This window comes from Ambystoma mexicanum, chromosome 4q (assembly GCF_040938575.1).
Source record: "Ambystoma mexicanum isolate Mex_15411 chromosome 4q, UKY_AmexF1_1, whole genome shotgun sequence".
NCBI classification, from domain to species: domain Eukaryota; kingdom Metazoa; phylum Chordata; class Amphibia; order Caudata; family Ambystomatidae; genus Ambystoma; species Ambystoma mexicanum.
In genome coordinates, this window is record NC_090928.1 from 1,090,665,288 (window position 1) to 1,090,690,863 (window position 25,576).

The 25,576-nt window shown below is 47.2% G+C and overlaps 1 protein-coding gene across 4 annotated transcripts in view; it reads left to right on the plus strand.

Annotated features, from left to right (window-relative positions):
* LCLAT1 (lysocardiolipin acyltransferase 1) overlaps positions 1 to 25,576 on the plus strand; it is a 1,406,982-nt gene that overhangs the window by 662,253 nt on the left and 719,153 nt on the right. For all 4 annotated transcript variants that reach the window (XM_069608660.1, XM_069608659.1, XM_069608662.1 and 1 more), the window contains one exon: positions 11,605 to 11,773. In XM_069608660.1, coding sequence (XP_069464761.1) covers positions 11,609 to 11,773 — 165 coding nt within the window. In that variant the 5' untranslated portion in view covers positions 11,605 to 11,608. The remainder of the gene's footprint in view (positions 1 to 11,604; positions 11,774 to 25,576) is intronic.

Here is a 25,576-nt window from a genome sequence, read left to right on the forward strand (position 1 = left end):
GGACTTTGCACTCGCTGGATGTGGCTAGAGTGCTGAAGTTCTACGTGGACCGCACAAAGAGTTTTTGAAAGACGTCACAACTTTTTGTGAACTTTGGACCTGTCAATCAGGGGAAGGCTCTCTCAAAGGCTTCCATTTCCAGATGGCTCTCCGGCTGTATCATGTACTGTCATCGGTTGGCAAACCGACCGCTGCCCGGCCGTCCGAGAGCCCATTCCACCAGAGCGATTGCAGCTACCACGGCGTTCCTATCTGGTGTGCCCCTGCTGGATATCTGCAGGGCTGCTACGTGGAGGTCGACGCACACCTTCACGAAATTCTACTGCGTCGACCGGGATTCCAGGGAGGAGTCCAGGGTCGGCCAGGCAGTGCTGCGCAACCTGTTCGCTTAAGGTGAGCCTGGTGAGGAGGTAAGAGATGCTTAATGTTGAGTTGTTTTATTGCTTAATGTTGAGCCTGTTGCCACCTCCCGTGGTTGTGCATGTATGTACTGCTATGTATTCTTATATTCATGAGCATGTGAATCCATGCCAGACCCCATGCTGGAGAAGGAACAAGTTACTTACCTGTAACTGTTGTTCTCCAGCATGGGTCTGGCATGGATTCACATACAAACCCTTCCGCCTACCCCTCTGCGGCTCTTCACTTGGTCATACTGCCACTTTCCGTGCTACCAAATCTGAGGATGGCTGCCAGAGGCGGGGCTTAGGGAGAGGGCAGTCATTGGCTGTGGTCAGTATGACGCAGAGATCAGTGATTGGTTACTACTACGAAAGACAGATCAGAAACGAAACTGATACTGATTTTTCTTTACCGAGGATTCCCAGCCTGACGACGGGGAATATTCATGAGCATGTGAATCCATGCCAGACCCATGCTGGAGAACAACAGTTACAGGTAAGTAACTTGTTCTTTCTCGAGCTCTTCGCTCATCTGCCTCCATCTCCCTCAAGGTCAGTCGCTTCTCCAAGCAACGAGTTAGTGGTAGATCTCTTTCTTCGGCTGGGGACTCCCTCTGGAACAGCTTCCCTGCCTCCCTTAAACTTTAGGAGAACCATCTCCGGTTCCAGAAACATCTCAAGACCTTCCTCTTTGCTTCTGCTTTCTCTCCTCCTCTCCCCTGCTGAACTCCTGACTGAAACTGGACTGGCCACCTGGCTACCCTCTGATTTCGGGCCAAGGTCCCCTCCCCACCAGCTGGACACCTGCACTGCCTCCCGGGCAACCCCTGCACTTGGGGGCTGTTTCTGTATCCCTACAGTCCCCAACAGCTCTTGACACTTGATGTCTGCACTTACCCCTGCACTTGCCACATGGGGGCCGCACTTTTTATCTATTGTTTTTATTTTTTTAATGTATTTTTTACTGTTGATTCTATGTGTTGCACTGCCTCCCCCCGCACTTGTGCATTCTCATTGTCACCTTGCCTAGTAAGATCGTTGTATCTGTCTTCCCTCTCATCCCCCCACCCCCCGCTCGCTTGCCTCGTTGCGCCTTGAAACACTTGTGTATAGGCTTGTTATAAATTCCATATCATATCATATCATCATTTCAGAAAAATATTCCTTCCTCTTCGCCAGTCTGTCTGTCAGGGGTATGCTAGCAAAACTGCATCTGTGTCCTTTAAAAACACATCATCAAGAGGTACAAAGCAACAGCCACGGCCGGTGCCCACGGTCAAGGAATTCCCGCAGAGGTCTTGATAGTGGGCATTCCCCTTTAAAATGCTCACAAACAAAATGTTCTGTATAGCAGTCCGTAATATCATTCACATGATCTCCCAAAAAGTGAATAAAACCTAGGGGGCCAGTCATTATGTGTTTTGAAATACTGTTTTTATTTGTCACCGTTTTCTAAAAACAGAGCCAACTCATAATATGTTGAATTAATGTTCAGAATTGTAAGTTACATCAAGCATATTTCTAGCGGTGTGAGGGAAGGGGATAACTGTTTTGGACGTGATCAGGTTTTCATTTGTACTATTTAAACATAGCATTTCCTTTAAAGGGACCAGGTTGACAGGCCAGACAAAAAAAATGAGATGAGTGGATTCAATGTGGGGTCAAGTTCTGGGAAGAGTCTTATTACTCTAAATGTATACGAGTAAGATTGTGAGCAGGGTGAGGAGAGTGGATGGGAATGTGTTGCATATACGAATTGATATTGGAGCATGGAAGCGAAGCGGGTCAGATGGAAAAGCTGCCCATTTCTGGAGTAGGAGAGGGGGAAGAATAGGGATTGTCCCTCCATTAATGATTGCCTAGCCTACTTGTACTCCTCGTGTGCTGAAGTGTGAATTTATGACAAATACCCTGGAATTCTGTTTTAGCATGATTATTACAAGGAGGTAAAAGATCAGTAATGAACAATGTTTTTGAAACAAGTTTTTTTTACACTACTTAACTATGTATTTAATATCAACGTTATTTATATCAATGGTGTTTAGACAAACAATGTTCTAAAAATTATGAAAACACATACCCATCCACAACCTATAAATATTCACAGATTCAGAATAATCTTTTTGCCCTCTGTATTTTCTTTGTGGCCTCTACAATCTCATGTGTCTCTGGAAAGTTGCATCTTAATTTCATGAAATCATGACCGATATATTTTGCAGGACATTGATCTATGTGGCTGGGCGGATCAAAGGGGGTACGATCGATCTTTACATTTTCCCCTCAACTGCTTATAAGTATCAAATAAGCCATGCTTTCAACATGATCTAATACTGAAAAAGTGGTTTTATCCTCTCACAGGAATAGAGCAATTCCAAAATTCATGGCTTAATTGGAGATTCAATATGCAGACACTGTTTACAAATCTCCTCATAGATATAAGTGAGAAGTTAACCATTTTTCCTGCCTTGTATTATCCCATAAATTGCACCCGAGTTTCCAGAGAAACAAGTCCCAGAAAAAGCCAAACACCAGTTTCCACATCAATCCCTAAACTCTTTTCAACCATTTCAGGTCCCCTAAGGGCCACCTTTCTGCACCATAAAGAACATTGGCAACACCTTCAGCTTTATAGGGCTTTATTAGGTAGGTGCAGGGTTGGATTGACCCCTCATGGGCCGAAATAGTCCCAATGGAGTAGGGGCCGGTTTCTGGCCATGCCTGAGCCGGTTTGGGGAAGAAAAAAAAACGCCTGCACTGGCATAATTCATCAGAACAAGGTAACACATGTTACCTTGCTTTGATGATTGATTTGCATGCATGATGTGTGCATCATAAATTATGATGCATGAATCATTCACATGATGCTGCACCATGCAAAGTTGAGGGGCGTGGGTCGCCAGCGGCTGTCACCGTGACGCCACTCCAGGGGGCACAGTGCCCCCTGGAGTGGCTGTGCTGTTATATTAATGATAAATATGTATTAATGATATTAGTGATAAACGACAAATTTAAAAGTAGAATAAGCATCCATTTCGGACTATGTATTTTGCCTTTCGCAAGTTTCAGTAACAGTAACAGCATGCATTTTTTTCTGCTGTTGTCTCTGTTACGATCATCACAAGACATTCCATCTCGGTGAACTCGGTCACTTGAAAAAATCCTTGTGCCTAAAAGCTTCTTTACAGTGTAGAAATATTTGACCATAGCACATCAAGTGGCCATTGACTTCATTGTGCCACAATTAATGCTTTGTTGTAATATGTCTATCTTTCCCATCTCCCTGGCATGCTGTTCAGGATGTTTGCATGTATGAGGTAACGAGTGCTCAGAGTATGATATGATATGATAAGGCATTTGTAACGCGCCTATACACAAGTGTTTCAAGGCGCGACGAGGCAGGGGGGGGAACAAGGGGAGACAGACAACGATCTTACTAGGCCAGGTGTCATTCAGATCGCGCAAGTGCAAGGGTTGTCCTGTGAGTGCTCTGCTTTCCCCTATTTTGCCATTCTCTGAAGCCTGAAAGTAGATGCATGCAGGCTGGACATGCAGCCAACTTTGCACCAGACCTGCAGATGAACTTAACTGGTATGCTGTTAAATCTCAGTTAACAGTTTAATGGTATCCACTACAAAATAATTGCTCATTTTACTATAGCTGATATGATAGCTCAGTGGGTTGAGCGCTCACAGCTGCGATGTGTGTGTGATCTGCAGGTTCAAATCGTCGCGGGTGGATAGCTCAGCTGCAACACAGGTATGATCTCCAGGTCCGTGCTTAGAAACCTCTGGGTATTAAGCGCGTTATAAATAACCTATCCTATCATATTTCAATCCCAGCAAGGCTATCTCAGCCTTTCATCCTTCTTGGGTCGATAAATGAGTACCAACACAGATTGGGTGATATTGCATGCATATTTGTTCTATAAAAAAAGAGCTTAAGCGTAAGTGCTATACAATAACATATTATCATTTGGCCTTGGACGTCTGCTTGCCTTCACAGTAATTCGACAATATGGATCTATACACCCATATTTATTGTAGTGTACTTAGGAACCATGCTATTTGATGCCACTTCCTGTTTTGTCAAGGGGTGAAAGGTCGTGTTTCATCACTTCCCAGGATGTCACTTTGGTGTGGGGTCAAGTGACATCACTTCCTGTGATGTCATCAGAGGTCAAGGGTCGTGAGGCGAGGCGTCGGCCACTTTTTTGATGCAAGGGGTGGGCAATTTTTTGGGGGGATTCTGGGCCTATTTCTTGTCCCAGTCCTACCCTGGTGTTTAATATAGTGCAAGGTCTCATTTCTGAGGCAACAAGGTGCTAAGATCTTCTTTTAGGACAGATCAACATGGCCAAACCTCTTCTCTGGCAAACAACCAGGTCATTAAAATGCATCTAAAAGTGACGTGGTCATCCATAGCACACTTTGAAAAGGGTAAAGAATTACATTGCTTTTACAGCTGAAGTACAAATGAGGGACCACTCCTCTTGTGATCTTTGAATGTATAGCCAGCATATGGGCTGAAGGAGATCTAAGCTGTCTACCAGGTGCGTAATCGGAGAAACTGTTCCTAATCAGTGCAGATCCTCCTTTGAAGTATGGCTCATGCACAAGAGACTGTGCTTTAAAATCCACCCTTTTGGCTACTGGCAGCCAATACTAGGTGTGCAATGCAGGCAATGTATGATCATCGCACTTGAAAAGGAAAATCAACTTTGGAGCTGCATTTTGAATTTACTTGGGCAAGGATTTTGTAGGAAGCGTCATATAAATAGTGTCACAGTAGTCAAGCCTATTGGCTTCATTAACTGAACCTTCCTTGAGTGAAGTAACCGAGGAAACATTTTAAGGTTTTCAGTTGGAAAAAACAGCTACTGGTCACCTAGCTGATTTGGCCATTCAGAGATAAATCTGGGTCAAGCCAAACCCCAAGATTCTGCACCAACGAGGAAAGCTTAAGACTGGGGTCCAGTGCTGATGGCCAGAAATTCCACTCCCTGAGACATTTCTCCCCTGACGTGTTAGACCTACTGCGTTTGAAGATACTTATTTCGGTCTTTTCTTCATTCAATTGGAGATAATTTGATGTTATCCACGTTTTCACTTGTTCAATGCAGTTTACACTGCTGTATTGGGTTGTCGTAAGGTTTACCAAGGTGAATAATGGGCTGCGTGTTATCAGCATACATATATCAAGTTATATTGAAGTCCTGCACCAGATCCCCCTATGGTTTCATATAGAAATGGAATAAAAGCGGGATGAGGACTGAACACTCAGTGACCCCTCAAGTGATGTCTCGTGGATGATTGCAAATGTGGAAGGTTAGCTGGCAGCTTTTGATTGGACAAAAAGGCTTTAACACATTACACGCATAGGCCTGCATCCCAAGCTCATAAATACGGTTCTAAACAATTTCATCATTAAGGCTCCCGACTTTATGCTATTTATTTTTTCAACATCTTCATCTGTTTTTATCCATATTTATTTTTTAGTCATTTTATCTGTATTTATCCCTGTGCAACTGGTGCTTTTCCGCATTTATTCAAATGAAAACCGTAGCGCTCTGATGCCTGTAATGGTAAACTCAGAGAGCGGAGTTCTTCTGCTTCAATGTAAGATCCATGATCACCTTAAAAACAAACCGCTGCTCTTTTTGCTGATGTGTTGACCATTTCTGTACCCTTTAACTGCCAAGAGTTTTCCAAAAAGGCCAAGGCCTTTTTTGGTGATTTTGGTATGTTGCTATTCATGCCCTTGTAATGTTTTTGTTACATGAGATATCTTGGCCAAATTTAGCCCCTTTTGTCCCACATGTATCCGAGTTTTCTGTAGGGAGGTGAGAGAAAATAACCAAAAACATTTTGGGCTTTTTCAGAAAATGGCAATAGAATTATATAAAAAGAAGCCTGTGTTTTTTTTCTTGTAAGAGCTATGAACTGTGCTGAATTCGCCATTATCCAAGCTTTCAAGAACAGGTTGAATGGAAACCAAAAAAACATATTTTGATATGGTTACCAGCCGTTCTGTGAGAGGTAGGCGATTTTTGCCCTTTTTTTCCAATAGGACATGCGTGGACGGAATGCAAGAGGAGGGTAGGAAAGCTGAATGGGAAGACAGAAAGGCATACATTTCTGAAAAGCAGACAAAATTCCAAGTTTAGGAAGGGGTGATTTGCGCAGGTCAGGCAACAACCATGTAGTGGAAAATACCATAGTTTGAGGAAAAATTGAAAAAATTACAGACGCAAAGGTATGTGTTGGCCCGGTAAGGCAATGGGTACTGTCAATTTTGAGAAAAGCAATGCCCCGCAACATTCCCAACACAATTTTCCGACATTTTCCTCTGCTCACCCACCGAAAAAATGCTGCTAACACATGTCCTACCTTCCCGCGTTCCCACAGGTGTCCTGACGAAAATGGTACCTCGCATTTGTGGGTGCACCTACATGGGTGCAAAGGGAAAATTTGGGCCTGGGGTGTCGAAGCCACCAAGCAAAACAACGAACCCCATGCATTGGGGTGGGGGAGGAGGGCCACCCCCCCTTTCATTATAAAATAAATCCTGGTGGTCTAGTGCCCCCACGCCCCCAAATTTAAAATCTTTTTTTTTTTGGTCCCTTCCCTAGGGGCAGATTGGCACCCATCTGCCCCCAGGGGGGCTCAACCCTGCCGCCCCATCTTTTGGGGGGGCCTGTCCCAAGTTTTCTGGTGGCCTCTCCCCCCACCCCAAATGGATGTGGGGGCATCTCAAGTATCCCTCCCTCGGGGCAGATGCCCCTTCCTAGGGGCAGAAATCTGCCCCCAGGGAGGGCTACATGAGGTTCCCCCATCCACTTGGGGTGGGGGGGGAGAGGACCACCCCCCTTTCACTATAGAATAAATCCTGGTGGTCTAGTGCCCCCCCAATCTAAACTTGTTTATTATATATTTTTTTGGCCCCTTCCATAGGGGCAGATGGGCACCCATCTGCCCCCAGGGGGGCCCAAACCTGCAGCCCCATGCATTGGGGGATGGGGGGGAGGACTGCTTACATAGTAAGCAGCCCCCTCAGCCCCCACGTCACAAACAGATCCATGGTGGTCTTGTGGCGTTGCTAAGTCCGCGCCCAGCAATGGTTCAAAAAAGGTGTCGTTGGAAAGGGGAGAGTCTCCCCTTTCCAACGACACGTCCCTCAATCTGAACGGCACAATAGTGCCGCAGATCGAGGCAGAGGAAGGTGGACACTTGCCTTTCATATTCCCTTCGGCAGCCGAAAATGGCTGCCACAGTGAAAATGACTTTGTTTCATGTCAAAACGCAGTACGCGTGCAGACGTGAAACTGAAAGAAACCCAAACCCTGGGCCGTGAGGAGGAAACTTTGCAGGGATCGCACAAAATGAAGTGCCAAAAAGGACGAGCTATCTCGTCCTTGTCCTTGGCAAGAGGAACATAATGCCAAGGATGAGATAACTTGTCCTTGGCACTTAAGGGGTTAAACAACTTCAAAGAGAAATGCAGAACGTTTTTTAGCTTCTTCTTTGTTAATTTGTACAGCCATTGGCCTGCAAAGCATAATTGATACCCTGAATAGCTCATCTCTGGACACAAGAATTTTCCGCTTTTTACAAATAAATACTGAAAGGAAACCGTGATTTCGGTCTGTAGTTATGTATAAAAACAGAAAACTGACAGCCTTAGTCATCATCCACTGTATCGAATGCCGCTGACAAGTCTAGGAGAATAGGAGAATAACAACACCCTGCCCCCTAATGTCCACCCACACCTTTAGGTCATCCTTTGTGTGAGAAACCTGAATGTATTCTCCCAGGTAGAGCCCATGAATCCCTTATCCCGGTGGCTAGGTCATGGTCATCGATGTTGGATCCAGTTCCTGGGGGTGGACCAGTGGGAAAGGATCACCTAGGTGAGGGAGACCCAGGCTATGCTTGGGAGAATATCCAAGGTGAGGCGCGGTCTGTACCAAGGAGGTAGAAGAGGATGAAATCCCTTAGGACTTCGTAGATTACAATACATCTGCCTCCCCCCTCCCATTAAATCTCTCCTACCCAGATCCAATAAACCCTCCGTATAGAACCCATCCTCTAAGATCTCTAACCCGCTTGCATCCCATCCTAACAACCCCAGACATTCGTTTCCACCTTCTTCTGGTTATATTGTCCCGAACACCCAATCTACTATGACAGAACACTACTATTCCCTCAATCCCCTATGTTCTGTTCTCTATCCCGGTCATTCTCATCCATTTCACAAACCTTCCCTATCCCATCCCGTAGGATACTCTGGCACCCCAACCCTTCCCCTTTCCAATACAAAGACTATAATTCCCGATAACAGCTTATCCCCATCCTACCACGCAAAACATGTAGAAACTCTACTTCTCCCCTTTACCAACACCAACACTTTTCCCCTATGTAGAAAACACCAGACTTGTAATATAACTGTTTACCCGACATGTCCCGACATAAGGGTCAGGCAAAGTCAGGCAATTGACCTAAATTACACTCACCTGATGGCTCTTCCTTTTCCACACAGGGATAAAAGGTGGCGCAAGAGAGCACAGTATGAGCAAGGTGAGCACGACAGACAGCACGACGAGACGGCTAACCAGGCAGTTCGAGAGAAGGAGAAAGGCAGCGGTAATGGAGAGGGTGGCGAGGAGAGAGGCCACCCTGCCCTTTTCAACCCAGGCCCACAGACCCTTTGTGGAAGAGAGCGTAAGGCTGCGAACAATAGCTCAAGTGTCTTGCAGCAGATGTCAAAGGTACACTGGGCAAGCCTACGCCGATAAACAAGAGGGAGGCTCCCGCGACCGTACTACATGCCTTGACTCCAATGAAGAGAAAAGGCCAGCGATTCATCACAGCCGGTGAGTCGAGGGGAGAACCGATAGGAACTGGGCTGTGTTGAATGGAAATCGCAAAGTAGCAAGTTTGAACCAAGTTCAATGAACTGTGAAAAGTGGTGTTAATGGAGGAGACCAACTGCAGAGGGAAACCGGCATCACGTGCGTTCTAACTCAAGAGACTCTGGTTGATCCCCATCTGAGTGAAACTACGGATAGCAGATGGCTGTAGGAGAGCCACCAAAATAGGTCAAAGTGGTAATACCGGAGGTCAAGCAAATTCCCCAACAATCGAAAGACTTTGATCTACAAACTGTGTAAAAGAAGTGAAGTGAAGTGAATCCCATAAACATTTTGTGAATGTGAAATTAGCAAGAATGAACCCGTCTAAAGTTACAAAAAACATTGTGTTGACAGAATGAACCCAGCCGAGGGATGTCCACCAGAACTGTTTAAAAAGACATTAGGAGTTGCAAAAGCAGAAAGAGTTGTGAAAGCAGAAAGGGGTCTGTGCCCAGAAGACGGGGACCCACGGGTGAAGAATCCACACCCTAAGTGAAAGTAGAAATCAAACTGTCAAATGTAAGAAGAACTATATTTCAGTCAGAGAAATCGAGAAGGGTCAGCGCCCAGAAGAGGGGGACCCAGTGAAGGAGAGCCAAGGTAAACCTGACTGAGAAAGGCTAAAAGAATCAAAAAGGGGTCAACGACCAGAATAGAGACACCCAGGGGTGACTCATTAATGCCCCACTACTGTGTGAATTGAACTTTAAGTTGGTGCAATAAGACGGGTCAGCGCCCGGAAGAGGGGGACCCAGGGGTGCACCATTATCACTCTAACGAACTTTCATTTTGCTAAAGGAACTTTTGTTTTATTATTTAGAAAACATAAGGCCCTCGAAGTCGAGAGACTTTTGGTAAAGGAAACTTGCCCATCGAAGAACCTGATGGCCGAAGCTGAACTATCGTCTCGTGCTGGAGAAGCTTGAGCGTGTGCTGCTCCAAGATCCCCCATTGTTCCGCGCTGAAAACGTGGGCAAGGGACTGGCAATCACATCCTGACTTATGATTTGAGAACAAGTCTTTCTTTATTGAAGCCCTATGCCACACTTCTTTTATATTTAGCATAAGGATTGACAATAGGTTTTTTTCTTAGTATAGGCCCCTTTATTTTGACACAACGCCACTGGGACTGCCTTATTTTCATTTAATGGGCGACGCTTGCTCCCATCTTAGATTTAGGTTTAGGTTAGGCGTTCCGCCCCCCCCCCCGCATTCATATTTCAATAAACACCCTTGAACTGTGATCACTTGTGTCTGTCTTTACTGTTGCCACCATGAGTTCCTTACAGTTGCTAATGATGACATTGTTTCTGTATTGTAACCTGTCCGAAAACTGGTCTGAATTTCATCTAGCCAGTTGCTTCTTCCACAGAAGTTTATAATTGGGAGGTTACCTCTGCCTCAAGCAATTTACCCACATAGGGTAATTGGGGGTAATAGGCTATAGCCCCCGCATCGAGAGTCTAAACTGAGCACGTTTACTGTACAGTTCCTCGTTGAGGCCATCCCATTTCAGCTTGTCACTGATTGGAACACTCAAATATTTTCTGCCGTATACCGGCTCGATCGGATTGCTCTGGTTTTGCCAACTGTAAGAATTGGTCTACCATTTATAGCTAAAGTGCACAATTTCTGTTTTTTTAATAACTAATTTCTAAGACATGATCATTGGAATATTGGTAGCGGTAGTTTGGAACCTGCTGAAATACGATCAGCATTTAATCCAATGAGATAAGATCATCAGCAGCACATGCCAACCAAATGCATACGCATTGATCCTAGCTTAGGCAGCAAGAGGCGCAACTTGGCCTGCCCTATTGCAAGTCTGTAATATAATTATTCAGTAAGATAGTCACAATCATTATTAGTGCTATATTTTTTACAGAATATTCTGTAATACAGGTGTATCCAAGTCCTAACCCTGATCCAAAACCATGTCACTGTTTTAGGATCCACACAAAATGCCTTTGAATTAATGAATCCAAATGGCAGTCCTATAAATAATTAGTGGATATCCTGAAAACTTGGTGTGGTTTGGACTCTAGAGAACCAGGCTCTGAGTACTATGTGTGTGTGTCACAAGACAGAAATTACTTCTAGTGCGCTTTGCACATCCTGAATCTGTGTGCCATTTTAATTAATCCTTGCCTAGATTATAACAAAAAAAACCTGATGTGGGTTGGATTATAATTAATTTGACTGTACTAGACAACTCACTGCAGAGATTTGCATTTTTATATATAAACATGATAAAACAGGTAATTGCTAATTCCCAATTTTTCCTTTGTTTTTCAGAGCCATGGTGTCCTGGAAAGGGATTTACTTTGTATTTGCTCTGTTTGTTGGAAGTTTCTTCGGCAGTGTCTTCATGCTTGGGCCTTTCCTTCCTTTGATGTTTGTGTCTCCGAGTTGGTATCGCTGGATCACTGATCGCATCGTGGCAACCTGGCTCACACTCCCAGTGGTAGGTTTTCAAATCAACTAATGTTTGACTGTCGCCATAGTTATCCACATCGAAACGGGTGTAGGGCTTTGGAGCACTTTTCATTGCCCTTAAAGTACGCTTTTACTCGCTCTGTAGTCTTGAGAAGCATACTGTGTGTTAACCTGCATTTCCTGGGTGTTGAGAGTGGGAAACTTGAGTCACACATATTGATTCCTTCCTCTTTCGTATGCTCCTGAACATGCGTGCTGTAAAGGCTCACTCCCCGACTTACCAATGCAAACTTAGAAAATATGACACATCCCAGTAGGGAATGAGACTAAGAGACTAAGAGAACAGGTTGCACGATTAATAAGTCTTCATAAAATTGGCATCCAGAGAACTCTACTGCCTCGAGAGCACTCTGGCAAACAATACACTTACATGGAAATATAAAGCAAAACAGCATCATCGTTGATGTCATTAACATAGCGTATTACATTAGTACAGGATTGGTTGGGGAGAGATGTAACATATAGTCCTGTAGGCGCTGCTTCTTCCGGATAGGCTTCGTAGTTGGCGGGAAGGTGAGCATCACGAAATCCAGCTGCCTGTGTCCGGGAGGGGTGAGGGTTAGGTCACGGCGAGATAGATTTGACACTAAGCCGGCATGAGAAACTACCACTAGACATATAATAAACAATCATTGATATACCTTTGATTAAATCTTGCAAACCTATCAATTGCATACACATGATTACATCATCTTTCATTGGGACTTTTATGAGGTACAGGGCTTAGGGGGCTTGTTCCCCGTGATAACCTGGGCGACTGGGCGGTTCGGAGCTCATCAAGCCGACATATGACATATGTTAGTTTTAGGACACAATATACTGCGACAGAGGTCTGGATTTAGTGGGGGCACTCTGGGGTGGGCTGCACAGCATGGTCACACTTCTGGTACATCAAGGGAATACCTTAGGAGGGCACAGGGTTACATTGGCAGTAATTTTCCAATAGCGGGGGCAAGGGATGTTAGGCAGAAACCTGTGCAGTTCCCTTAGGGACCACTGCAAAAGATTTAAGACTACAGGTGTTTGGCAGTAAACCCACTTGGTAGCAGTCTGTACCACACAGATTCACTTGGTAGCTGTGGCTGAGCAGTCAGACTTCCCTCAAGAAGAGTTAGGCAGTATATAGAGTATACACAATAGGTACAGAGATACAGTAGCACAAGCAAACACTGACCAGAGCTTTGGTGTAAAAGTATATAATTATTTATTTAAAGACACACTTGTAAATTACACTAGCACACAAGAGGTAAGTAAATTCAACACACAGTCACTATTATATATATACAACCCTAATTGCTTATTAGACAAGTCTTAATGAGAAACACCACTTATTTTCAGACAGAGGTGAGCGCTTAGCATAAGATGGCACTCTAATAAGTTATTAAAAAGGGAGGGGACAAAGGCAGAGTTATGAAGCACACAAATTTCAATACTTTTCAAAGAACCACAGGGAGGCAGGTTAGGCAAAGTCTACTGGAGAGCAAGGAAGTTCAAATGCCAGGCCCACTCTTAGAGAGAGCAAGCGAAATGTGTCCAGGATCACACAGAGGGGTTATGCCCAAAGAGTCTTGTAGATAGTTTGCACACAAAGAATGAAATTAAAGTCAGGAAAAGTTAGCTAGGTTGTCCCAGGCCATCCCAGGTTAGAAAGTCGAGGCTTTACTGTCACCCCGAATGATCTGTCGCAAGGGAAGCCAGGCGGGACACAGTACCTTAAGTGGGAAGGATGCTCCAGCAGGGGCAGTTGTTCCTGGCAGCGGGTGCAAGTCGGTGTTTCGTCCAGAGGAAGAGGAGGTCTCGACGTGGAGGAAAGATGAAGGTCGTTGCACTGCCAGGGAAGAAACCAGCCGCGGAGTTCTCCGGTTAAAAGGTACTACCCTTCTATTCGCGGTATTGGTAAACCGTGGTATTTCGGTTACCGGAGTGCTTGGCACGGGCAAGGCGGCCACGAGATGCTCCAGGGAGGCGAAAAGAAGGTAAAACTGGTTATCCCCACCAGTCAAAGGAAGAAGACTCTCCGGACTGGAGATCTCCTCTGTCGTCGGGAAAAGGGGTGAGACGGTTCAGCAGGGCTCCACCGGTGGTGTCGTCGTTGCAGGTCGGCTCAACTTCTCCCTCCTCGGATACTTAGGTCCTGTGGCGACTTCTGAAGTTCCAGTCCCCAAAGCCCTGCTTTTATGTAGCAAACCCACATTCATTCAGCCTAGCTGTCAATCAAACATGCTAAGTGGTGAGCCGGCCGGCTCACCACTTGGGCCAATCACACAAGAGTGCGACTTGAGTTGCCAAGGCAACTCAGTCCAGGGTGCCTAAACCCCCTGTGGTACCCAGACAGAGTGGCACCACTTTTGGAGGCTTCTGTGTAGAAGCCAGCCAAAAAGTGGAACAAAGGGCCCGACTTGGGTTGGAGTCACAGAAGAGAACACAAACGCCATTTTAGAATCGAGTTCTGGCAAAAAATACCAACCGGTGAATTAATATTAAATAAATAAACCGGCGGTGTGTTCGAGGCTATAGGAATTAAATAATTAAAGTTGGTAGCCTCGAACAATGGAAAAATCCCATCGAGATATATTCGAGGTCGAATATAAAAAGTAGTATCCACAGCCACCAGCCAAAACTCGATCAGGGGGGACGGAGACGTGCCCCCTCAAACAACAGACCCCGGGGCAATCGAATTGCCCCGACCAATACGTCCACAATATGATGGTTTGTACTGGTTTCTGTTCATAATTTGGGACTAGTAAAGCCAATGGTGACTTTACATGCCCTGGGAGACAGTAGTCAGTCCCAGGGTATGGAGTCTATGTTTGGGGGTCGCTACGACACCCCTGGGTTACGGCACGGAGGGTGCTGTGTAACCCACATCAAAAACACATGGAACCCTATGGAGTAAAAGACCCCATAGCCCATAAAACACATGGAAAGACAAAGGAACACCTCAAATCATGTCTAAGAGTGGGAGTAACCTTTACAGAGAATTCTCCCTAACAAGGGAGTAGGAGCAGATTTGTGGAGATGGATGAGCTACAAGGCATGGTTCGAGCCGGTTCACACACAGGACAGTGATCACAGAGGAAGAGTGAAATGATACATTTTACTATTTGTTTCAATTATCCCCGGCACATCCGTGAGAAAGGGATTTGTGAGGCTTTCAGACAGTGGAAGAAAAGGTGGGGGCCATGAGCGTGTGGTGCGCAGCGCTGCAGAGGGGAGAGAAGCATTTTTGTATTATCAGAGTGAGGCCTAGCCCAAAGATGGAGTCGAGGGCACACAAAATGGAAGCCAAGTGTATCCCGCAATAGCCCCATTTATGCTGTTAGCATAAGGGCAATGGAGGCGTCCCCCGCTAATGCGTGAGAAAGTGGTCCTTATTGTGCAGAATGTACGATGGGGCCACAACGCGCTGTCACTCCCACACAGTGCCTACAGGCGGTTCAGCTCTGGCGCACTATGGGAGGTATGCTGTGCTACTTATTTTTTATTATTATTTTATCATACCTTCTATTAGAAATGTTCATGAGTTACAACAGAAATTGATATATTGAAGATCCGAGAAATGCTACAATACAATATAATATAGCATAGTGGTATCCATCTAAGAAAACTCCTTACAAGTGCATTCATCGGATGAATATAATACATGCATGGATTAGCCTAACCAAACTTAAATCAAACCAACCTAAAAACGGCAACCAAACATGGATTCAGTTTCGCGCTACAAGTCTCATATAACATGGACGATGTGGCTGAGATCAAGTCCTTTCTCTAGTAGGTCTTTCCACACATGTGTATATGTATATATATATATATATATATATATATATATATATATATTTGTATCTGCTTGTGTGTGAAATATTTAAGTGGTGCTGCCCCTATGCTCTGTTTGTCCTTCGATAGCAGGATGCCAAATTCTTTCTTGGAGCTCTTGTATACAGGAACCTTACTGCCCCATAGCTACTGGTAGACGTTGGCCACACGTGCTTAGGAACACTCTCTCTCGGTCCTGCATTCTGTAGATCAACCTCTCATATGCCTCCTCTATATTATGTCGGCTACCCAGGTCTTAACCTGGGATATGTTTTGCATGCCCCATGTCCTTCATTTAATACCAATAAAGAAGTAGTTAACCACTACTTTTACAGAACTGTAATGTTTCCTATGGATGTCCTGTCGTTTAAAATGCATATTTAGGATTTAGTGAAATCCTTTTTCCTAATGTAGTCTGAATACTTTTATATGTGTCTTCCCAATATTCTATACATTTTACGCAGGACCGTCATAATGTGTGCATAATATCGGCATCTTGTGCCTTGCATCTCCTGCGCGTGGCATGGTGCTTTAGTCCCACTGCTTGTAACTTTCTAGGGGTCCAATACCACCATTGTAGTATTTTGAACTGCATGAACATAAGCCGCGCCTACCCGGACCCATGTCACATATCTCTCCATGATACTGTCAACCAACTTGTCATTCGGCTGCGGATCGTCTTTCTTGCTGTTGTCGTTATAGAGGGAGCCCCTTAACGTGGTATAGATATTTCCTATCTGGGATTTTTTCCCCTCCCCAATGACTAATGGCTTTTGCGACCGGAGACCAATTTGTGATCTTTATGCAATGTTCTGACGCAATGGGTAAGCTGCATATATTTCCAAACCTCTGTTGGGCCTAAGTGATATCTGGCATGAAAGTAGTTTTAACTTAGTGGCTTCTTTCCATCGCTTATATCTGTAATATGCTGTATCATCCTGTGTTCCCCTCCTGCCCATTTTATACTGCCCCCTACTATCCTCACTGCCTTGGTGTTCCAAATGGGGCTTCTAGGTGCTAGTTACTGTCTATCTTGTCCAATGAGTGAGCTCTTTCCCAGGCCTTTATAGTGAATCTCAAGACTGGGATTTTTTGTCTCCCAACACTCTCGTCATCTACCATTGCTACACCCTCCCTCTGTCCTATATTTTGCTCCAGTTGGGCCCAAGTCAGATCGTCATCCGATTCTCCTGAGCAACGCCACTGCCTGGGAGAGTTGCTGCGCCAGATAATACAGTTCAACATTAGGTAAATTAAGGCCTCCTGTACCAATGGGTGCATATAGCTTCTCCAGTTTCAGTCTCGGTTGCAAGTTACACCATTCAAAGTCTTTTATACCACATAGTATCTCCGTCATCAGAAGAGACACGACATCTAGAGGTAGCATGCTGAAAGTGTCATTTAGTTTTGCTATTATCACCATTTTAACAATTAGCACTCTTCCCAGATGGATAATTTCAGTGCCGTCCATTTTGGCCATCTCTAAGCATATTGTGTTCCAAACCTTTTCTGTGTTGTCTTTAATCATATCAACCAGACTCTGATTTAAACTTAGTCCCAGGTATTTCATGCCTTTTGTTACCTATCCGATCCTCTGGCCATCTAAGCTTTGTTGGGGTGTGTTTTTGTTTAATGGCATCTCCTCACATCTGTCCCAATTTATCTTGTATCCTGAGAAGGCAGAGAAATCTTGTATGACTCTCACGAGCACCTTGGGGGAGGGGGTTGGGGATCAGCTACAGTCAACATTATGTCATCTACATTGACAGGGCTTTAATTTCCCCTACTGGTGGTCAGCCAATTTCTGTATTCTTTCTAATTGCCATAGATGGGGGTTCCAATGCCAGTGTCAATAATAACTGTGAGAGAGAGCAACCCTGCCTGGTCCCTCTATTGGTCTGATATTTTTCTGAGATATAACCCCCTGTGTTTCCCCAGGCACTAGGGTGTGGATATAGTAACTTTATCTTCCTTATGTAAATTTCACCTAAACCAAATCTTTTAAGCTTCGAAATAGGTACCCCCATTCAACCCTATCAAACACTTTCTCTGGTTAATGGAAAGTGCTACTCTGGGGTTGCCTTCTCTCTCCTGCTAAAGCGTATGTAGGAATAATCGCATGTAATCTCGTTGCCATCACTTTCGCCATGATTTTAACATCCGTGTTTATCAGGGAAATCTGGCAATAACTGCTGAATTTCATGAGCTCTCATCCTGGTTTTGCTAGCCAAGTTATTCATTCCCTATTGAGCTCCTGACACAGCCTTCCTTCCTTCCTTCTCTGTTTTATTGAACACCAGTGTTAGAATCTCTGATATATTGTCACCTCCAGCGTTGTAAAATTCTATGGGCAGTCCATCTTCCCCAGGCGCTTTATTCACACACATTTCTTTGATGGCTTCTTTGATTTCCCCAATGAGGAATCGGCCTCCTAACAGACATCTGTTTTCATTGTCTAAAGTGGGAAGGGAAACAGTACTCATAAGTACGTCCTCTGCCTTCTGATCAAGAGGAGTGTCTGCCGTATATAGATTTTCATAGAATTTGCAGAATTCTTTTCCTATTTCCTTTGGATCTGTAATACTATCCCCGTCGCTGTGTTCCTGATTAGAGCGATTACAGTTTGTACTTTTCTTTGTTTCAATAGTGCTGCTAATAAACACCCTGCCTTCTCTCCTTGCTCATGAGTGGCACTTAACTCTGAACAGAGTGTATCCTGCCTTCTTTGTGAAGAGCGCATTCAATTAAAATTTCGCTTTCCTAACTGGCAACAAATTATCTTTAGATGGATCGCTTTCATATTGCCTCTTGTCGCTCCTTTTCTTCTCTTTTCTTCCTAGCACATTTCTGAATCAGGATTCCCCTGATATATGCCTTCCCGGCTACCGATTGAGCCTTCATTGATACTACCGCCTTTTTAAGATCTTTTTGACTGTGCTAGTGTTCTTTTCTCCATCTTTGCACCTGTAGCCTTTTCAGTGAAAAGTCTAGGAGAATGAGCACTGCATTATGGTCTTAAATACCCCATAGAAGTATCTTGCACCGCAGTATATTACTACCCGGCGAAGGACAATCCGATTGTTAAAATCTAATTGGCCCTTGCTGGGTCCTTACCTGTCCGACAAAGCTCTGGTCACAGCTGCATTCCCAAGGGGTTTCTTCCGCGACTGGCCACCATGGAAAGGAAGAAGGGACTACCCGTAGTCCCTTCTCCTGTTCCATGGCTGTCATCTTCTTTGTTTACTTTTTTAAATCTTTTAAAGGACTGGCATAGAAAGGGAGAACAGACTTGTTTCCCATTCCATGACGGCTGTCTTTTTCTTCTTTTTTTGTTTGGTAGTCCCTTCTCCTGTTCCATGGCAGCCATCTTCTTTGTTTACTTTTTTAAAAATCTTTTAAATGGCCACCAAAGAAAGGGAAAACTGATTGTTTCTGGTTCCATGGCTGGCATCGTTTCGCAAGAGCATTTTCAACTGACAAAAGATGACATTAGTACCCCGGTCTCATGGGTCGGAGAACTAATAGCAACAAGCCCCTCACTGGGGGGGCATTACTGCCTGCGTTAAGGCCAGTGCAAATTACCTGAATCGCTAATGATGCCCGGGGCTTATTGCTTAATTGATAACTGCCTGGTTAGATAGTAGTAAATAATCACTGTGTGATCGTGTGCCATGAAGTATTTTTTTTAAACACTTTTTTTATATTTTCTTAAACAACACTCCCTCCCCCATAAACTTGAGCTGTTCCACCAGTGTCATCCTCCTGAGCTTCCTGATGTATCTCTGACATCATCTCATCCATGTCCTCTGCTTTACCCTCGGTCTGGTGGGGGTTTACCGTTGAAGCCACCAGTTGTCTCCAGGCCATCAGGGGACCTACCTCCTTCTCGTCTCCTCTAGTGGCTGCTTCATACCAGGCCACGATTCTGCGTCAGCCCACTTCAGGAGGGCCGCCCACCACATCTCCAGTCTGGGCCGGTGGGCTGCCTTCCAGCCCATTGCAATTCTGCGCTTAGCCAGAATATAAGCCAGGTCCCTCATCTTGCTAATATGCTTTAGGTTACGGGCCCTGGGAAAGCCCCCGAGCATGCATGCCCAAGCAGATCCAACGTCAAGCACCACCCAATTGCTAGCCAATCTCGTTTTCAATTCTATCCAGAATCTGCTCACCTCTGGGCAGGCCCAGAACATATACAGCAGCCCATCCTCCTCCTCCCCACACCTGGGACATTTCTGTACAGCCGAGCCCCCAAACCTAGCTATTCTGCCGGGGGTCAGGTATGCCCTATGGGTGACGTATAACTGGATCTGCTGAAGTCTTGCAATTTGGGACACCTTCTTGTGGTACCTCTGGGCTCTGTCCCATTGGCCGTCTGTCATGGGTTCCCCCACTTCCTCCTCCCAATCGTGACTTAGCTGGAGCAGCTCCCTCCCCGCCTTCGTGCCCAGTAACTCATATATTCGGGATATTTTGTGCACGCCCTCCGAGACATCGTACATCATTTCTATGGTGGCATCAGGTTGTTCTGCAAGTACTGTTTCGGGCCACCTTTCCCTCAACCCTTTCATAAGTCTAGTGTACGTTATATGTTGGCCTTTATGCACCCCGGTCTCCTCCATCAAGCTCTGGAATCCTACTGCCTCCCCCTCCTGCCATATATCACCCAGGGTGGCCAGGCCCACCGGTTCCCAGTATCTGCGGACCCCTTTTATCAACTGGGAATCTCGCCACATAGCACCACCAATGGGACCTGTTGAGAGAGCGGGTGCGGGTCACCCACAGTTCGCCATTCTCTGCGCCAGACCTCCCAGCCCAGCACCAGCAACCTTCCCCTCCCCGCCACCTTCGCCGTGGGCAACCACACTGTCTCCCTAAGGAAATACGGGGCCAGGTCTCCCCGCAAAAGCCTGGCTTCTGCCGACTCATATTCCGACAACCACCTGGCCACGTATAGTAGCTGTCCTGCCAGGTAATACAATTCAAAGTTTGTCAGGTTGATGCCCCCCTTTTCACACGAGTTTTGTAATTTCCAGAGGGCCACCCTGTTCCTGGAGTTGTGCCAAATGAAGCCCGTGCACATGCCATGAAGTTTAACAAAAAAGCGTTTGGGAATCGGATACGGGACATTCACGAAAAAGTGTAGCAGTCTGGGCAACACAATCATCTTAAGTAAAGCTGCTCTTCCCATCATGGCCAGGGGCAATCTAGACCAGAACACCATACTGTTTCTGATGCCTTCAATCGCCTTCTCTGTGTTGTGTTTGTGCTCTGCCTCTATACTGTGGTATACATTTATGCCTAGGTATTGGAACGTCTCGGTCTGCCAGGGTATCTGCAAGATGGGCAACACATCTGGTGGGATGCCCCTGTATCTCCCCAAGAGGAACACGCTGGACTTCCCCGGGTTTACCGCTATGCCCGAGAGGGTGGCATAGCGATCCATCACCTCCATGACATATTGTAGGTTCTCTTCCGGGAAGCGCAGGTAGAGGAGCATGTCATCAGCATACAACAATATCAAATGTGTCCCTCCTACCGTTTGGATCCCCACCTCCCCATATTGTTGCCTAAGGCAAACTTCCAACCGCTCCAGCGCTAGGATATATAACATGGGCGACCATGGGCATCCCTGTCTGGTCCCTCTACTGAGTTGCCATTTGTCTGAGATCACGGTGCCTGTTTTGACCCTAGCGATCGGAGAACTGTATAACATCCTGACCCATCTCATGTACCCCGGCCCCATCCCGAATCCTCTCAGGGTCGCCATCAACCATGGCCACTTAACTGAATCGAAGGCCTTGACCGCATCCAATGACACAATGGCCAGTTCGCCCGGGTCATTCTCTGTTTGGTCAATGATGTGGTGTAGCCTCCTATGAATGTCAGTGATGTTTCAGCCGGGGACGTAACCTGTTTGGTCTGGGTGTATCAGTTAGCTTGAGCCTATTGGCGAGCACCGCTGTGAGTATTTTGCTATCCTGGTTGAGCATCGATAAGGGCCTATACGACCCACAGTTTGATTACGGCTTGCCTGGTTTCGAGAGCAGGATGGTCACCGCTTCTCGCAGGATCTCTGGCAACTCCTCCCGTTCGTAGGCCTCGTTGAACATGGCCAGCAGCGGCTGGAGCAGCTCCTGCCTGTACGGTTTGTAAAATTCGCTAGCCAGTCCGTCTGACCCAGGCGCCTTACATGTGGGCAGATGCTGGATCACTGCGTCCAGTTCGTCCGCGGTGATTGAGGCCTCTAGGCTCGCTCGTTCCAGGTCGTCTAGGGTGGGCAAGCCCATATCCTCTAGTGTTTCTGAAATTTCTTGGCCCATGTCTCCGCCTGTATCCTCGTACAAGCGTTTATAATACCTGAGGAACTCTTTAGTCATGCCGCCCTGGGTATCATAAATCTGGTCATCTTCCCCCCCTAATAACTCTAATCACTGACCGGGGTGTCTTGTTTTTATATAACCAGGCCAGCAATCTTCCCGGCTTGTCCCCACCCGCATGTTGCCTCTCCACATATTTCTTATAATTCAACTTGCATAGTCTGTCCCAGAGCTCTCCGCTAGCCCCCTGCAACTCCCTCATCCTTATCCCATCTTCCCGGGAGGTTCCCCCCTTTACGCATCAAATCCTCTATCTCCCTTTCCGTATCCTGTAACTCCCGTTCAATACCCCCTTGTACCCCCCTGGATTTAGATATGGCAACCCCTCGTACCACCACTTTGAATGCCTCCCATACCGTTCCTACTGATTGTACACTACCAGTGTTGATGTCAAAGTATTCTGTGATGGCCTCCCTTAGGTCCTCCCAGAATCCTGAGTCCTGTAGAGCCTCAGCTCTAAGCCTCCACGACGGGATACGTGCCCTGGGGGGGTGGTTTAGCCATTCCAGGACCAGGGGGGAATGGCCCGAGAGCACCCTGGCCTTATATTCTGGTCCCACCATTTCTCCCGCTACCTCCTCGGGAGCGAACACATAATCCAATCTGGTGTGCAGATCGTGCGGCGCTGCGTAATGCGAATACTGCCTGTCTATCGGGTGCAACCTCCTCCATACATCCCCCAGTTTAAGGTCTGAAAACAATGCCCAGAGTGCTTTGGCTGCTGGGGTTGGTTTGTCCAGCTCACCATCTGACCTATCCACTCTGGGTGCAATTGAAATCACCCCCCCCCATAGTATCGCTCCGCCCAGCAGGGGGCAGATTTTTCCATATAAAGACCTGAAATAAGCTGCTGTGTCCTGGTTAGGGGCATATAGGTTTATAATGTTCACTTCCCGATTCTCCAGGAGCCCCTCCACCACCACCATTCTCCCCTCCGGGTCCACAGTGGACCTAAGCAGCTGAAACGGCACATGCGGTGCCACCCATATGACAACTCCTCTCGCGTATGCGGAGTGTATGGCTCCCATGACGCTTCCCTTCCATTTCTTCTTAACCACCTGCAGTTTTTCTTTAGTGAGGTGGGTTTCCTGTAACAAATCGATGTCGACTCTCATCCTTCTGAGGTACATCATCACTTTATGCCGTTTAAGGTAATTATTGAGGCCCCGCACATTCCAGGTCACCACCCTGAGATTACCCGACGCCATGGACATGGTATCCTGGCTCTCCTCTTAGCTTCCCCTTCAGCTCCCGATAACACTGAGTCTGGCTCCTTACCCTCCCAACCCCAACAGCCTCCCCTCCATTCCCCAACTATCCCCCACTGCACACAACACTTCCCCTCCCCACCCCAACAAATGCCCAGTTCCATCCCTGGATCTCAGGCCCACCCGCGTCTGGTCCCTCCTCGAAACACCGAGGGCTAGGTCCCTGCGGGGTGTCACCAAGCTACAAGTGACTTTACTAAGCTTAATGCTATGGGGGTTCTAGGGTTGTCTCCCGGGAGCTCCCGTCACCCGGTTAGACTTATTCAGTTCAAACGGATCTTGCAAGCATGTACTTCCCAAACAACACATCCCTTATACACCTTGCTTAATGCTATATTCTAGTCCCAGTGACTCGCGCTATGTCACCCTGGGTGCCAAGGCCGCGTATTACTTATCTTCTTCAGCTCCCGTCTGGATACCCAACTCCTGGGGGCGGCTCTGCATGTCCAGCCACCCCATGGCATCCTCTGGGGTGTCAAAAAACTGAGTTTTGTTCCTGTGAAACACCTTCAGCTTGGCCGCGTAAAGCAGCATGTACTTGAGGCCTGTTTCCCTCAGTCGCCTCTTCACTATTCCGAAGTTCATTCTGCTGCGCTGCACCTGCAAGGTGTAGTATGGGTATGCGGTTATTTTCGCTGGCCCCCTTTCGATCGTTCCACCTTTCCAGAAAAAATTAAAGTATTTTCTCACGATCTCCGTTATTCAGGATCTTCGCGATCACTGGTCTGGGAGGGGTCCCAGGAGGAGGCCTCCTCGTCAGCGCCCTGTGCGCTCTCTCGACAGCAAACCCTTGGGTCAGCGCCCCTCCAGTTACTTCCTGCAGCAACATTGTTTCTACGTATTCCGTAGGATTAGGCCCTTCAATTCCTTCTGGCAATCCAACGATGCGGATGTTATCACGTCTGGCGCGACCTTCTGCTTCTTCCGCTCTGCTCTCGAGGTTGCCCACCTGCTGCACTAGGGCATGAAGTTCCGATTTGTGGGCGGCGCAATCCGCCGTGTTCGGGGCCATCTCCTTTTCCAGATCCCCAGTGCGCTCCGCCAATGTACTCGCGTCTTGTCTAAGGAGGTTTACCTCCTCCTGGACCGCGCCGACCTTAAGATCCAGTGCAACCTTCAATTCGTTCATGGCCAGCCCCAGTTTAGTCTCCCAAGCAACTTTCAGGTCCGCAATCGCAGCAAGTACCTCCTGGATTGTGCCCGGAGCCTCTGCAGTCCCGGTGGTAGTTTTGTCCTTACTCCTGGCCCCGTCAGCACCCGGCGATGTCTTGGCGTAATCATCTAGTGTGGGCTGTTTGCTCCCCGGTCTCACAGTTTTGTTAGCCATCGTGCCGTGCCAACTAGGTGTGTACAGCCCTGCCACTCCTCACTAGAAGGTCTGCATGGTGTTGGGCTGTCCTTGGTGTATAGGGCCCACTCCGACTGTATGGGAGGTGTGTGCCGACTTCCTGCGGCGCTCCTCGAATGGGCTGTGTCCTCCCATGTACCAGGTCTAGCTCAGTGTTATTTTACAGGCCTGCGCTGCGCTCCCCTCAGACACTGGTAATCAGAAGCGTTCACTTGCTCCCCACCCTACTGCTCCAGGCCCTGACAGGACCCCACAGCTACTGGGCCCGCAGTAGCGTCACCGACGCCTCTTCCGGACTCTGTCTTGGCACAGGCTGCCTTCAGTGCGCTCTCCGAAGCTCTGCGTATGTCACAGGATAAACTGCTTTGGTCTGCTTCGTGGTATTGATGGCGGGGTCCTTCAGGACCGGGACCCTGTCCAGGCGGCTCAGTGTCCCCACATTCTCCCGGCTGTTTGTATAAAAGTCTCCGGCCCCGGCACAACCCTCTCAACTGCTCATGGCCGTGGATGCCGCCTTATGTAGGGGGCCCGTGCTCGCACCCGCATTCCAAGACTGAATGCACCCCCTCCTGTCCACGTGCAGTGCCGCCACGGGGCCCAGCTGGGCGCCACCCGCGGGGCACTCCGACCATCAAGTGGAGCCCCCAGTGTCCAGGGAGACCTTCACTACAGGCCTCCCTACTTCGTTCCTCGTTGTGCCTGGTCGCGGCCAATCAGGGCACCCACCGGGCCCAGCCGAGTCTCAGCCCCCCACTCGCGGCCGCCCCGGACCACCTCCGGCACAATCCCTCAGGCGATCCAATCCCCGCAGGAGCCAGCGCTTCCTGCCTTGTCTGGCCCCCCCGGCTCCAACACCGTGGGGGCTTCCACTCCGCCGGGCACCGCGGGGACCAACCGCGCAGCTCGGGGAACGCAGCGCAAGCCCCCCCTCTGCACCGTGTGTAGTGGCGGCAACGCAGCCAGGG